Below are 12,030 nucleotides of genomic sequence, written 5' to 3' on the forward strand. Positions count from 1 at the left end.
CAAGAGGAGCGATGTATTTAGAATTACACATACCCAGGGTTAAAACTCTTGCCCTTATTTCAAACAAAGCCATCATCTAGGAAAGACTCCTTTTTCTCATAGAAGGAATAAATGCATAATCCTTTTTTGAAGTTACTGAAAAGGCGATCCCCTGAGGGCTTGGTGTGTTATTCACATTAGATGTTAATAACATGGGGGCAAAGGTCCCATGCAGAACCCTGGTTGCCCCGTCAGGAGGGTGAGATCAAGCCAGGCACTTCTAATGGAAACAACTCCTGAGGCCCAAAGCAGTAAGAGAGGACCAATCCCAGGGCGGGGTGGCTCTAGGATTACTGAAACACACACCCTGAACCCAGGTCTTGGCTCCTCCATTTACCAGCTCGGTGACCCTGGGCAAGCCATTTATGCTCTCTAAGCTATCACCGTGCTGGGCCTGACTGCTCTGTGAGTCTTAGGCACGTGAGAAACATGAAGTATTCCTGCTAGAAAAGGAGGGATGAGGACACGAAGCCCAAGCGAATGAGTGGAACTTAAAAAACAGGCGATGGAGAAGGAACCCTGAGACAGAAATCAGGAAGGCCTTAAGCAATGCAGAGGTTTTTGTCAGAAAGGCTGGCTTGACGTGGGTCTACAAACACCTACACAATTTTAAAGAAGCAGGCAGTTTTTTAGTGAATCCCACATCCTTTGATAGTTTATCTCTTAGTAATTGAAAAACAAACTAGATCATTTTTTTAATTTAAAAAATTCGGCAGTGAGGAGGTAATTAGGTTTCTCACCCTCTTTATTTTAATAGAGGTACTGAGGATTGAACCCAGGATCTCATGTATGCTCTTCCATTGACCTTTACCCTCCCCTCAAACTAGATCATTTTAGAAAGAACTCGGTGGTACCTCGGGAGTCCCACAGTCACATTCTTCTCCCGTCTCTAACAGCTGGTTCCCACAAACCGGGAGAGATATGATATTCCTAGGCAACGGAGCATTAAAGAGGCAATTTGATAATTTATCTTCAAAGAACTTTTCATAGCTGGCTCGGCTGCAGGAGCTGAAGTCCGAAGGGATGTAGAAGCTGTGAGGATAAGGAAAGAAAAAACAGACTACCATCACGCTGGGGATGCAGGTAGGGAGAAATACCAGACACTAGGTGTGATACACTCAAAACCTGACCCAAAGGATCCAATTAAATCTACTCATCAACTGCTAAATCATGAGTTCCTTTTTCATGCCTGAATTAGCCCCCCTGGGTGGATATAAACACTTCTGGCTTAATGAGCAAGTATGGTCATATCTCAAAATAGCACATCTAGGTTTAATAAAATAAAAACATAACAATAATAACAAGGACACAAATGAGCTACTTATTATTTATAACTAAGATGACTGATTTCTTGAATGACTGTCCTTTGGATTACCACATTCTGTTGATTATTATTTTGTAGTTGGCTTTCCTTTGATAACTATGTAAGTTTAAAAAGCTAAAGATCTAATCTGTTCTTAGAAACAATAATTAGTACATATATGCAAGCTAAAAGAAGTGCAATATACTGTATATATGTATTTACATGCAATATAATGTGCAAAATAAAATAAAAATCCTTCTAATTTATCTAGGTAATCCTATTCAGCCTAGGTCATTTTGGTGGTGCAGTCCTAAAGGCAGTAAAAATCATATTTATCTACACGTGTAAGAATTCACTTTCCCTCAGAGGGATTTGTATTGACAGACTCTCGGTTCCAAATAAAGATGAGATTTGAAAACACAATGATATCTGGGAGGGATGACAGAAGATGCGTAACTGGCATGCAGCCGTATCCTCCTCTGTGGAAGGGCTTGGGAGACTAACCCGAGCTTGAGTCAGCTGGGAGAGGGAACTACGAAAGAGAAGTCAACATATAAAAGGGATTGTGGGGTTTTTAAATATAAAATTCCAGGGCAATTTCGCCTAAGGCAAGGCAGGAATGTGTAATCCCTTTTCAAAGATTCTTCATCTTCCTGTGAGAACATTCTTCTTTAATCAGATTTTTCTCCTAGAACTTTGCCCCAACCACCACCCAAGCTGAATTCCCTGAAAATTTAATAGATGCTAATGATTTTCTGACACTAGGTCTCGGGGAGACAAGATGAGGATACAATGGCATGTCTCCCCAGTAGCAGAGACAGTATGTTTAAACGAGGTCTCAGTTGATGAAAAACATTACAGAGAGATGAGATACAAGGTAGCTTTGTATAGATACACATCCGTGACGATGTGCTATTGAGTAATTTGAAAGTGTGAACCTGTTGGCTGAAGAAAACATAAAAGAGGAGCATTGCCCTGAGTGAACCCAGAGTGGGGATAAACAGCATCTTCCCAGAAACGCTCACCTTAGGGCTCTGTCCATCACACAGTTTGTAGACGGGCACTTACACAACTTGGAGTTATGAAACATGCCAAAGTTATGACCCATTTCATGGGCCATGGTCCCTGCCACTCTAAGCACGTTGTCACTATGGTCCTGAGGAAGAGAACAGGGAGACAGAGCCTCTGGTTTGCAAACTGAATTATCACTTGGGCTGTAATCAAGTACTTTTTAAATATATTTTTATTGAAGTACAGTCAGTTTACAATGTTGTGTCAGTTTCCGGCATACAACACAATGCTTCAGTCATACATGAATATACATATATTCATTTTCATAAATTGAGAGTTCAATTTATCCCTTTCTACCCCCTTTCCCCCTGGTAACCATAAGTTTGTTTTCTATGTCTGTGAGTCTGTTTCTGTTTTGTAAATAAGTTTTTTTTTTTTTAAGATTCCACATATGAGTGATACTCCATTGTGTGTAATGCCTCTTTTGTCAAAGATTAACTGCATAAAGTTTGTGGGTTTATTTCCGGACTCTCTATTCTGTTCCATTGATCCATATGTCTGTTTTTGTATCACTATCATGCTGTTTTGATTACTGTAGCTCTGTAGTATTGTCTGAAGTCAAGGAGGCAAGAACATACAATGGAAAAAAGACAGTCTCTTTAGCAAATGGTGTTGGGAAAACCGGACAGCTGCATGTAAATCAATGAAGTTAGAACACTCCCTCAACACATACACAAAAATAAACTCAAAATGGCAAGACTTAAACATAAGACAAGACAGAAATAGTCATCTTCTGATAAAAAATGGAAAGAAGTCACTGACAACAGACCTGTATTACAAGAAATATTAAACAAAAATTCTTCAGGAAGAAAGAAAAATTATGCCAGATAGAAACTTTTATCTCTGCAAAGAAATGAAGAATGTTAGGAATGCAGACAAAGTAAGCAACAGGAAAGATTAGACAAACGTAAAACTATTTTTTTCTCATCTTAAATTGCATTGAAAGATGACTTCTAAAGAAAAATTAATAACAATGCAGTTTATATTTATAGCGTATATGAAGTTAAACATCTGATAAAAACAGCACAAAGGATGGAAGGGAGTAATGAGAGATGTGCCCTTGTAACGTCCTTACATTACACGTGAAGCAGCTTAATACTATTTCAAGGCAAAACAGACAAGCAGAGATGTATAATAAACCCCAGGGCACCATTAAAATTAAACATCAATAAAAAGCAAATAATAGAGATAAATTATTTTTAAAATTACTCAATGCTAATGAAGGAAGAAAAAAATAGAATAAATGGCATAGGACATACTTAGCAAGAGGAAAGATTTTAGTCCAAAAAAACCCAATAATTACATTACATATAAATTATTTAAATATACCAAATAAAAGACAGAAATTGTCGAATTAGATAAAAAGTAAAAGCCAGGTAGACACTGTCTAGCAGGAAGGAGGAAAACTCCATGATCTTCTCAACAGATTCAGCAAAACAGCGTTTGACAGACTTGAACTGCAGAACCAACAGTTTAAACAAACCTGAATGATGCCGACAGAATGATAAGGAGAGCACATTGTAGACATGAAAGCAAGGCCCACAGTCGTTCCAGAAAATCCTGTTGCCCTGGAAAAAAAGAAAGAAATGGATACAACATATGATTCTAAGTACACTTTCTGTAGACAATTCCTCCAGAACCCTGATTAGTAGAGAAACTCACCTTGTGAATCATCACTCTTAAGTATTTCCCTCAGTTTTTGAGTTTGCATGAGGCTTTTTTTTTATATGTACGATAGTTGTCATACCACCCAAATCCAAGCCTCTGGATGTAATCACTTTTAATAGTTTATATCTCTCATTCATTATTACTGTATTTTTCATTGTGGAATTCATCCCTTGTTGGGAAATAAAGAGGGATTTTTATTTGTTCTAATAGATGTTTTGCTTTATATATGTATTTTTTTTCTTTTAATATTAGTATTATCATATATTCTTTGGTTTAATTACTTCCCTCACATATTTTTGTATGTTTTCATTTGTTTCCTTTTAGCACTGTTTTAGCTGTAGCTGGATTTGGAGTTTGGAGTTTGGGCGCCTTTGTGTTTGAAGCGTTTACGCAATTGAAATATTCATCCTGTTGAAGAGGGATTTGAGCCACTTGTAATTTATTGACATAGATGGTATGTTTGGCCTTTAGTCATTTTAATCTCTTTTTTTGATTTTGTTTCATTCTGTTTTTCTTTCAACTGGTAATGACTCCACGTGTCTCTTGTTATTATGACTTTGCCATCTGTTCAAGACCCTGGTCCTGGTTTCTCTCTAGAAATTCACAAGGCATACATCATTCAAAAAATTCCCTTAGGAGATGCATTCACATAAAAAGTTGAACCTGTATTTTCCCACTTATCAACATCAAGAATGGAGGGGATTCATTTTTCCATCACACATGTGGAAGCTAGAGAATCTCCTCTCACTTTCCATTCCCTATGGAGTTTTCAATATCTGTTATTTTGAAATGATACTTTGTATCATACATGGTGCTTTAAAGATCTAAGGCATTTACATTCTCTTTTAAAATTACATTGTAAAACTACTTATATTTAAGTCTGCATTTTTGTGGATTTAATTTACTATCAGCTCTTTTATAAAAAATAAAATCTTCCCCTATTATGGAGTCAACTATATTTGGACTCAAAGGTTCATACCTGGTTATGCCTAGGTATAGGTATATTTTGTTAATTTGTTGGGTAAATAGTAAGGCTTTCAATTTACATGTGAAAGGGCAATTATTTCCTCCTATCATATTCTGGTCCATTCAAGAAATCTACTTTTGATGTTGTATGACCATTTTTTATCTATACATCTATCAACTTGGCTATGATTTGTATCTCTCTACCCTATTACTTGACAATATGACATTCTCCTACAATTTGAGCTTGGTCCTGGAACGAGTCTGGTAAGAGTTGAATTCCCTTACTACTTACTATCTGTGAGATCCTGGAAAATCACCAAATCTCTCCAAAAACTGAGCTCTGTCCCATGGTGGGCCCTTGAGTCCGTAACTCATCTTTTCACATTAAAGAACTGTGGCACCTGCCCTTCAAGGGAAACCCCATGAGCCAGCCTTGCCGGCTTCCTCGCCTGTGTACTACCTTCCCTAAAACTGGACAGGTCTATCTATGACTTTCTCTTCAACAGAATACGCCAAAAGTGACATGTGTGATTTCTAAGACTGAGTCATAAAAAGACTTGAAGCTTTGTCCTGAGCCTCTTAGAATGCTTCTTTTGGAGAAAGCCAGCTCCTTGCAAGATGTCCAGAAACCTGAGACTTCCATGTTGAAGGAAGTCCAAGTGAGCCACATGAAAAGCTGTATGTACAAAGAGATGACCAGCCAGCACCAGGCAAGGCACTAGACATATAAATGAAGAAGACTTACTTTACGTCAGGAGGTTGTAGGCTGATGTGTTACGCAGTAATAGATAACCAGCACAGAATATTAATTAATTCGGCCAGGACCCAGTCCACTTATTTCCCATGACATCCACTATTTTTTCAGGAAGTGAAACTCAAGTGATTTTAAGTCATTCTTTGCTGCAACGTAAGTCCAGCTGCAAACTATCCAGCAGAATTTTTTCAAGGCCTGTACTCAGCAGTCTTGTGTAATTTATAGCTGTTAAATTGATTTCCTATGGTTTTTTTTTAAAATTAGTCACTAATCAGCCATTTCAGCAGGATGGTAGAAGTATGGGATTAGGATATAATGTTCAATTTTCCTTCTATCCTAGAAATTTGTCCTGACTGGTGGGTAAGGTGAACCAGTTCTCTTAAAACAATGAATCTAAATCTCTTTTGCCATTATGTAAACCTGTCTTTCCTCAGTGTTAGATTCAGTCAAAACAAACAAGCTTCTTATGAATCATTGCTAAATTATTAGCTTCTCCATAAAAGAGAGAGAAAAAAACCCAAATACTGGGAACAGAGTAAGAGTATGGTCAACGCAACATCCAAATGAATACTTTCTAAAATTTTAATGCTGTGTGTGTAAACAACTTCCTCTTACCCTATAGCCTGAGATAGCACTTGCTTTGAAAAATGTCTGTGCTAAATATCACAGAATGTGCAAAGGGGAAAATCGATACATACGTGATTAGCTGAGCAACATCGTGACGCTGCCTTTTTAGGAGGACGGAACCCCTCCAGTTAGAAAAATAGTCCAAGGTCAAGCTTACATTTGGGGTTACCGGTATCTTATCCCCATCATTCCAGATTTCCATCCCAATTAAGGTCACGTGAGTATTGAGCTTTTTATAAAGCTGTTGAAAGAGAATAAATGGCAAAGCAACAACTCATAATGGAGCTATTATTTTTTAATGTTTTCAAGGTACTTTAGATTTTTCAAACTTCTTTACAACGGCACTGTGAAAACCTTTCCAAAAGTACTTGTGGAATGGGAGTTACCATCTTTTCTGGCAGACGTTAGCATCCCCACTTGCAGAGAAGGCAGACATTCTTAGATACTTCAGGCCTATAAACTCCCTTTTTTTTTTTTTTTTGAACAAAAGTCCTATTAAAATGAACTTCTGGGGGGAGAGTATAGCTCAAGTGGTGGAGCGCATGCTTAGTATATACAAGGTCCTGGGTTCAATCCCCAGTACCTCCTCCAAAATTAAAATAAACCTAATTACCTCTCCCCACCAAAAAAATAAAAATAAAAATAAAAAAATAAAAAAATAAAAAAACAAACTTCTCCTTCTTGCAACCTCCAGAAATATTGTACGTATGTTTCTTCAAATGCTTGTAACTTTCTCAGAGTCATACTATTTCAGAATTAGCAAGCTTGACTCTGTGCTGGTTTGGGCACTAGAAAAGGAACACGCTTTGTGAAAAAGTCCTGCATATGTGAGTTACAATAAAGGCAGTGGTCCTCTAAGACTGGACTGAACCAAATAATCTACAATGCATATAGAATAGCCTTTAGACACAACGAATTAAGCTTATGAGACAATGCATTTACTCTAAAGATAAAAACTTATAGTTTTACAGTAGTTTATAAAACTGCATGGTGCTGGTCGAAGAGCACAAACTTCCAGTTACAAGATGCTGAAGTTCTGGGTATCTAATGTACAGCATGGTGATTATAGTTAATTACATTGTATTATATGCTTGAAAATTGCTGAGAGAGTAGATCTTTAATGTTTTCACCACAAAAAAGAAATGGTAATCATGTGTCGTGATGGAGGTGCTAGCCAACCCGTCAGGTTAGCTAACGTAATCATTTTGCAATGTATGTGCATCAAATCAACACACTGAACCCTCACATTTATACAGTGTAATAAGCCAATTATATCCCAGTGAAGCTGGGGGGAAAACTGCACAGTTACAGGCTTTCTCATGGGGCAACTCCCTGCTGAGAAACCTGAGGAGAGATTTTTTTCCCCCAGTAGTTTGGGAAACAATAAAAGCATTGAGGAATGCAATTATCATCAAAAGAGAAGTAAAAATCTAACCAGGTTCAAAACCTCTCCTTGTTTTTTTCCTCTCAACTTCCTCACTCCTTTGTTGCTTCATTTTACTCACCTGACAAAACTCCAGTCCTGGTTAAAACCACCTCTGCCTTCTGTCTCTCCTCCCCCAAGCCCCAGACACAGACACGGGAAACACACGATGCTGGCTGCTTTCTCTTAGAAGCCACGACTGCTAACCTCAAGTGGTCCTTACCATCCTCCAGCAAACCCGCCCCATTTCCAAAATCCATTCACTCTCACAGCCTCCTGCACATTTTTTTCATACTTCCTCCTCTTTCTCAAAAATTCTGACACTTTCTTGGAAACCCTCACTTTAAGAAGATGGCCCCTGCTTCCAAGTTCACTGAAGGTTATAGACTCAGCCGGAAGAGAACGTCCACAAGCTCCCACCCCGTCTACCCACCGGCCCAACACCTGTTCAAACAACCTGGGTTCCCCCTTCTTTCCTATATGAATGAACGGTCTGTGAGCCCAGGGCCAACTTCTCCCCTCATGCACGGGACCTGCTATTTCTCCCAGATCAAAGAGATTACTCCAGCAAGGCTTTCTATCTTCCTTGCATCATCAGGTTTAGCCTTCTGTGTGGTTAGCACGAAAAGGTTGACTCATCTTGGCAGGGGGAGAATTTCTCTTTATGTCCTTCTTCCTCTGACTTAAGCCCCGTATCTTGGCTCCCATGTATAGCAAAACTTTTGGAGGGAAAAAATTTCTGTGTTTGCTGTCTCCAATTCTACTTCTCTCATTACTGGACTCCCTATTTACTGTTCCATGTCACAGAAACTTGCTTCATTCAGGTGATCAATAACTTCTATTTTAAAAAAAAAATTTGTATTGAAGTATAGTTGATATATACAATATTATATAAGTTGCAGGTGTACAAGTATATATACAATGATTCAGTTTTTAAAGGTTACACTCCATTTATAGTTATTATAGAATATCGGCTATATTCCCTGTGCTGTACAGTATATCCTTGTGGCTTATTTTATACATAATAGTTTGTATCTCTTAATCCCCTGCCCCTATAATAGAACCTCCATATTATTAAATCCAACGGCCAATTCCTGGTCCTCATGAGGTGGGAAGCCCCATAAAAAAAGACCAGCAGGACCTCCAGGCAGGGCCATTACTCTCCTGCTAGCACCATCCGGTTCCCTGGCCCAGGGGCATTATCTCGCTTTTTTCCTCTGAAATGGCTTACTTCTAGGAAAGTGGAACTTACCCCTAAGATTCTGTTGGTTCCCTGAGCTAACTCCTGATTGGCCCATTTCTACCACTCCTGATTGGTCCATTTCCCTCACTCCTGATTGGTCCATTTCTACAAAGCTTGTTCCTAATTAGTCACTTTTGTTATACCTTATTTGCATATGATGTTACAAAATGTTGCAAAGTCTAGACTGGCAGCCTATAAAAGCCTGTGTAAACCAACAGACGGGGTCCAGAGCTTGGAGTGTTAACTCCTCTGGACCCGCTGGCGTAATAAACCTGAGTTCTCCAACCCTCCAAGTGCTGCTTGGTCTCTCGCCCGGATCCAGGCTGCTGTCACAACTGAGCTGTAACACACTTTGCTGCAAAACTCAGAAGCATCTAGCATCATTGATCATTTCTTCCTTTGATAGATTTTTGTTTCAAGCAGCTTCTGAAACAGCATCTCTCCTAGTTTTCTTTCAACCTCACTGTCTCCTCTTGATCTCGTCTCCACTCTTACCTTTTCTCAAAGAAGTTATTCAAGGGTTTATCTTTGTGTCTTTTTTCAACTTATCTACACCGACTCCCTTGGATGGTCTTACACCAGGGTTGGCAACCTTTTTCTGTAAAGGTGCAGATACAAAATATTCTAGGCTTTGAAGCCATGTGGCCTTGGTTGCAATTACTCACCACCTCTGGCATTGTAGCAGGAAAGCAGCCATAGACAATGTAAACAAATGGGAATGACTGTGTTTAAATAAAGCTTTATTTTATAAAAATGGGACAGGCAAAAGTAGGTTCACAGGTGCCAGTTTGTTGACCGGCATCTTATGCCATCTATATGTACTGAAGATACAGATTTCTATCACCACCCAGACCTTACTCTGAACTCCAATCTTGTATATCCAGCATTTCCACCTAGAAATCTTTATACAGAGAGACAGGTCAAAGTTGATGTGTCCCAAATGGAAATCCTAAGCTTTCCTCTGACAGATTTCCATTATCCCCTACTATTGTTCCCTATTCTTGAAGTTGTCACTTGACTCCTCTCTTTTTCTTACATGTCTTATCTCCCACCCACCTCATAAACCCTGTCGACTCTATCCAGAGTTCAGCTCTTCTCAATAGGTTCCCCAACACTGCTTTATCTCAAGCTGCCATCATCTCCTGCCCTGAATTATGACACAATCTCCCTACTTGGTGTTCCCTATCTAAGCACCCGAAATATCTCAGTCTCTCGTCTCTCTTTTAATCCTGCTTTATTTTTCTTTATAGCACTTATCATCATCTTACATACTCGCTGACCTGTTTGTTTGCCTCCTTGAACAAGAATGTTAACTCCCTCCCAGGAGGAAAGAATAACTCCTTGAAAAATGGGATATTTGTCAGTTTTGTTTTGTTCCCTATTTTAGTTCTGTAATCTAGTACCTGGCACAAAGTAGGTGTTCTTGTGGCTCCTTAAGAGGAAGCAGCATAATTTTTGTGGTGAGATGAGCTATGACCTTGGTCATTAAATCCACCTTCATTTTCTTTCTATCCTTAGATGATTTGCAGGACCACGAGTGACTCAGCTATTTCAACTAAGTAGGCTAACTATACATTCAGCTTTCAGAAACTAAAAAGATTTCAACAGAAGGGATAAAAAAAATCACTTTTTAAAAGTTTTTGGATATTAGATGATAAAATCATGTTTAAAGGACAGAATCAACAATTATACAGTGGAAATGGGCTTTAAAATCTAACCATTCCAAGTTCAAATCTTACTGCTATAATTTCCTAACTTTCTGATTTTAGGGAAGTTACTTTGCTTCTCAGAAGATAATCCTTTAGCTAGAAATTAAGTTTAATAATATGGTAGGGTTGTCCAAGGATTAAATGAGATAATGGGATTGACTGTACCAGAGCTTGGCTTATTTTGTTTGTTGTTTGGTTGTCTTTTCTGTTTTCTTCCTTAGATTGGTTTTCTATGGAGATTTGTTTGTCAGCATTTTCTTACTGGGCTGTAGGAAAACAAAAACCACCGAAACAAAACCCCCTTCTATACCTTCATGGACCTGAGAATAGTATGGCAAGTAGGTGAGAAACATCTTTTTCATGTAATATTAATATTTAATTAAGTCACCAAAGTCGTGGTCACCCTTCAAGAGCCAGTCAGCAGTGTTAGCCTAAGGAGTAAGGGCTTTTCTTCCTGGCTTCATGAGCATCTGCAGAAACACCCAATGACACAGCCTAGAAAACTGTTAAAATTACACTTAATAAAATATATCATACCATGTTGATGTAATTGACCATTTCAAGCACCCTCTTTCTTATTTTCTCTGGGTCTTCATTGTATCTTTTAAACTAAAAAACAGCCAAGACAAAATACAGACATTGAGAGAAATGAATATAATTGGAAGTTTAAAAAAAAACAGTTTCACTTTATTTTACTTGTTACTATAATTAATGGTCAGTTATAAAAGTTAGCATTTAAGCATTAGAAACAAAGTACTTCCGTGTCTCTCTAGCTAAATTAAAGCACTTTGGGAGAAGAGATGATGTTTCGTCCCCTGAAGGACCAGCCCAATGTAAAGCTCTAAGGAGTTGTTCCGGATGTATTTTCAATACCGTGGTTTCCTAAGCTAGGCAGAATTAGCGTGAGGAAGTTTATTCACGTAAAAAAAGTACAAACAGTAAATGAGTTTAGTATAATAAGAGAGCCAAAGCTTTAGGGTCTGAACTAACTTACTCATAATAACACAAAATTTTTCCTTTTGAGATCACTCGTGTGGATCTCAGGTTCAGAACAATCGATATATAAAAATGCATTCTCATAAAAGAAGATTAACAATGAATTTTACCCCCAAATTGCCTTTTTTGGAAGATTTTATTCATTACTCTTTTTTATTTACTACTCCCTGAGGAGCATAAACTTTAATTTATCAATGATTTAACTACTTAACAGAAGACAAAGTGACAAAG

At 38.2% G+C, this 12,030-nt stretch overlaps 1 protein-coding gene across 1 annotated transcript in view; it reads right to left on the minus strand.

The window, feature by feature from the left end:
* Positions 1-12,030, minus strand: part of ADAM28 (ADAM metallopeptidase domain 28) — a 44,235-nt gene that overhangs the window by 14,630 nt on the left and 17,575 nt on the right. The window contains exons 8-12 of the mRNA XM_074355539.1: positions 11,341-11,412; positions 6,500-6,669; positions 3,897-3,981; positions 2,368-2,498; positions 894-1,071 (exon numbers count right to left, since the gene is read on the minus strand). Of these exons, the coding sequence (XP_074211640.1) occupies positions 894-1,071; positions 2,368-2,498; positions 3,897-3,981; positions 6,500-6,669; positions 11,341-11,412 (636 nt within the window). The remainder of the gene's footprint in view (positions 1-893; positions 1,072-2,367; positions 2,499-3,896; positions 3,982-6,499; positions 6,670-11,340; positions 11,413-12,030) is intronic.

Source organism: Camelus bactrianus, chromosome 31 (genome assembly GCF_048773025.1).
Source record: "Camelus bactrianus isolate YW-2024 breed Bactrian camel chromosome 31, ASM4877302v1, whole genome shotgun sequence".
In the NCBI taxonomy this organism is placed as follows: domain Eukaryota; kingdom Metazoa; phylum Chordata; class Mammalia; order Artiodactyla; family Camelidae; genus Camelus; species Camelus bactrianus.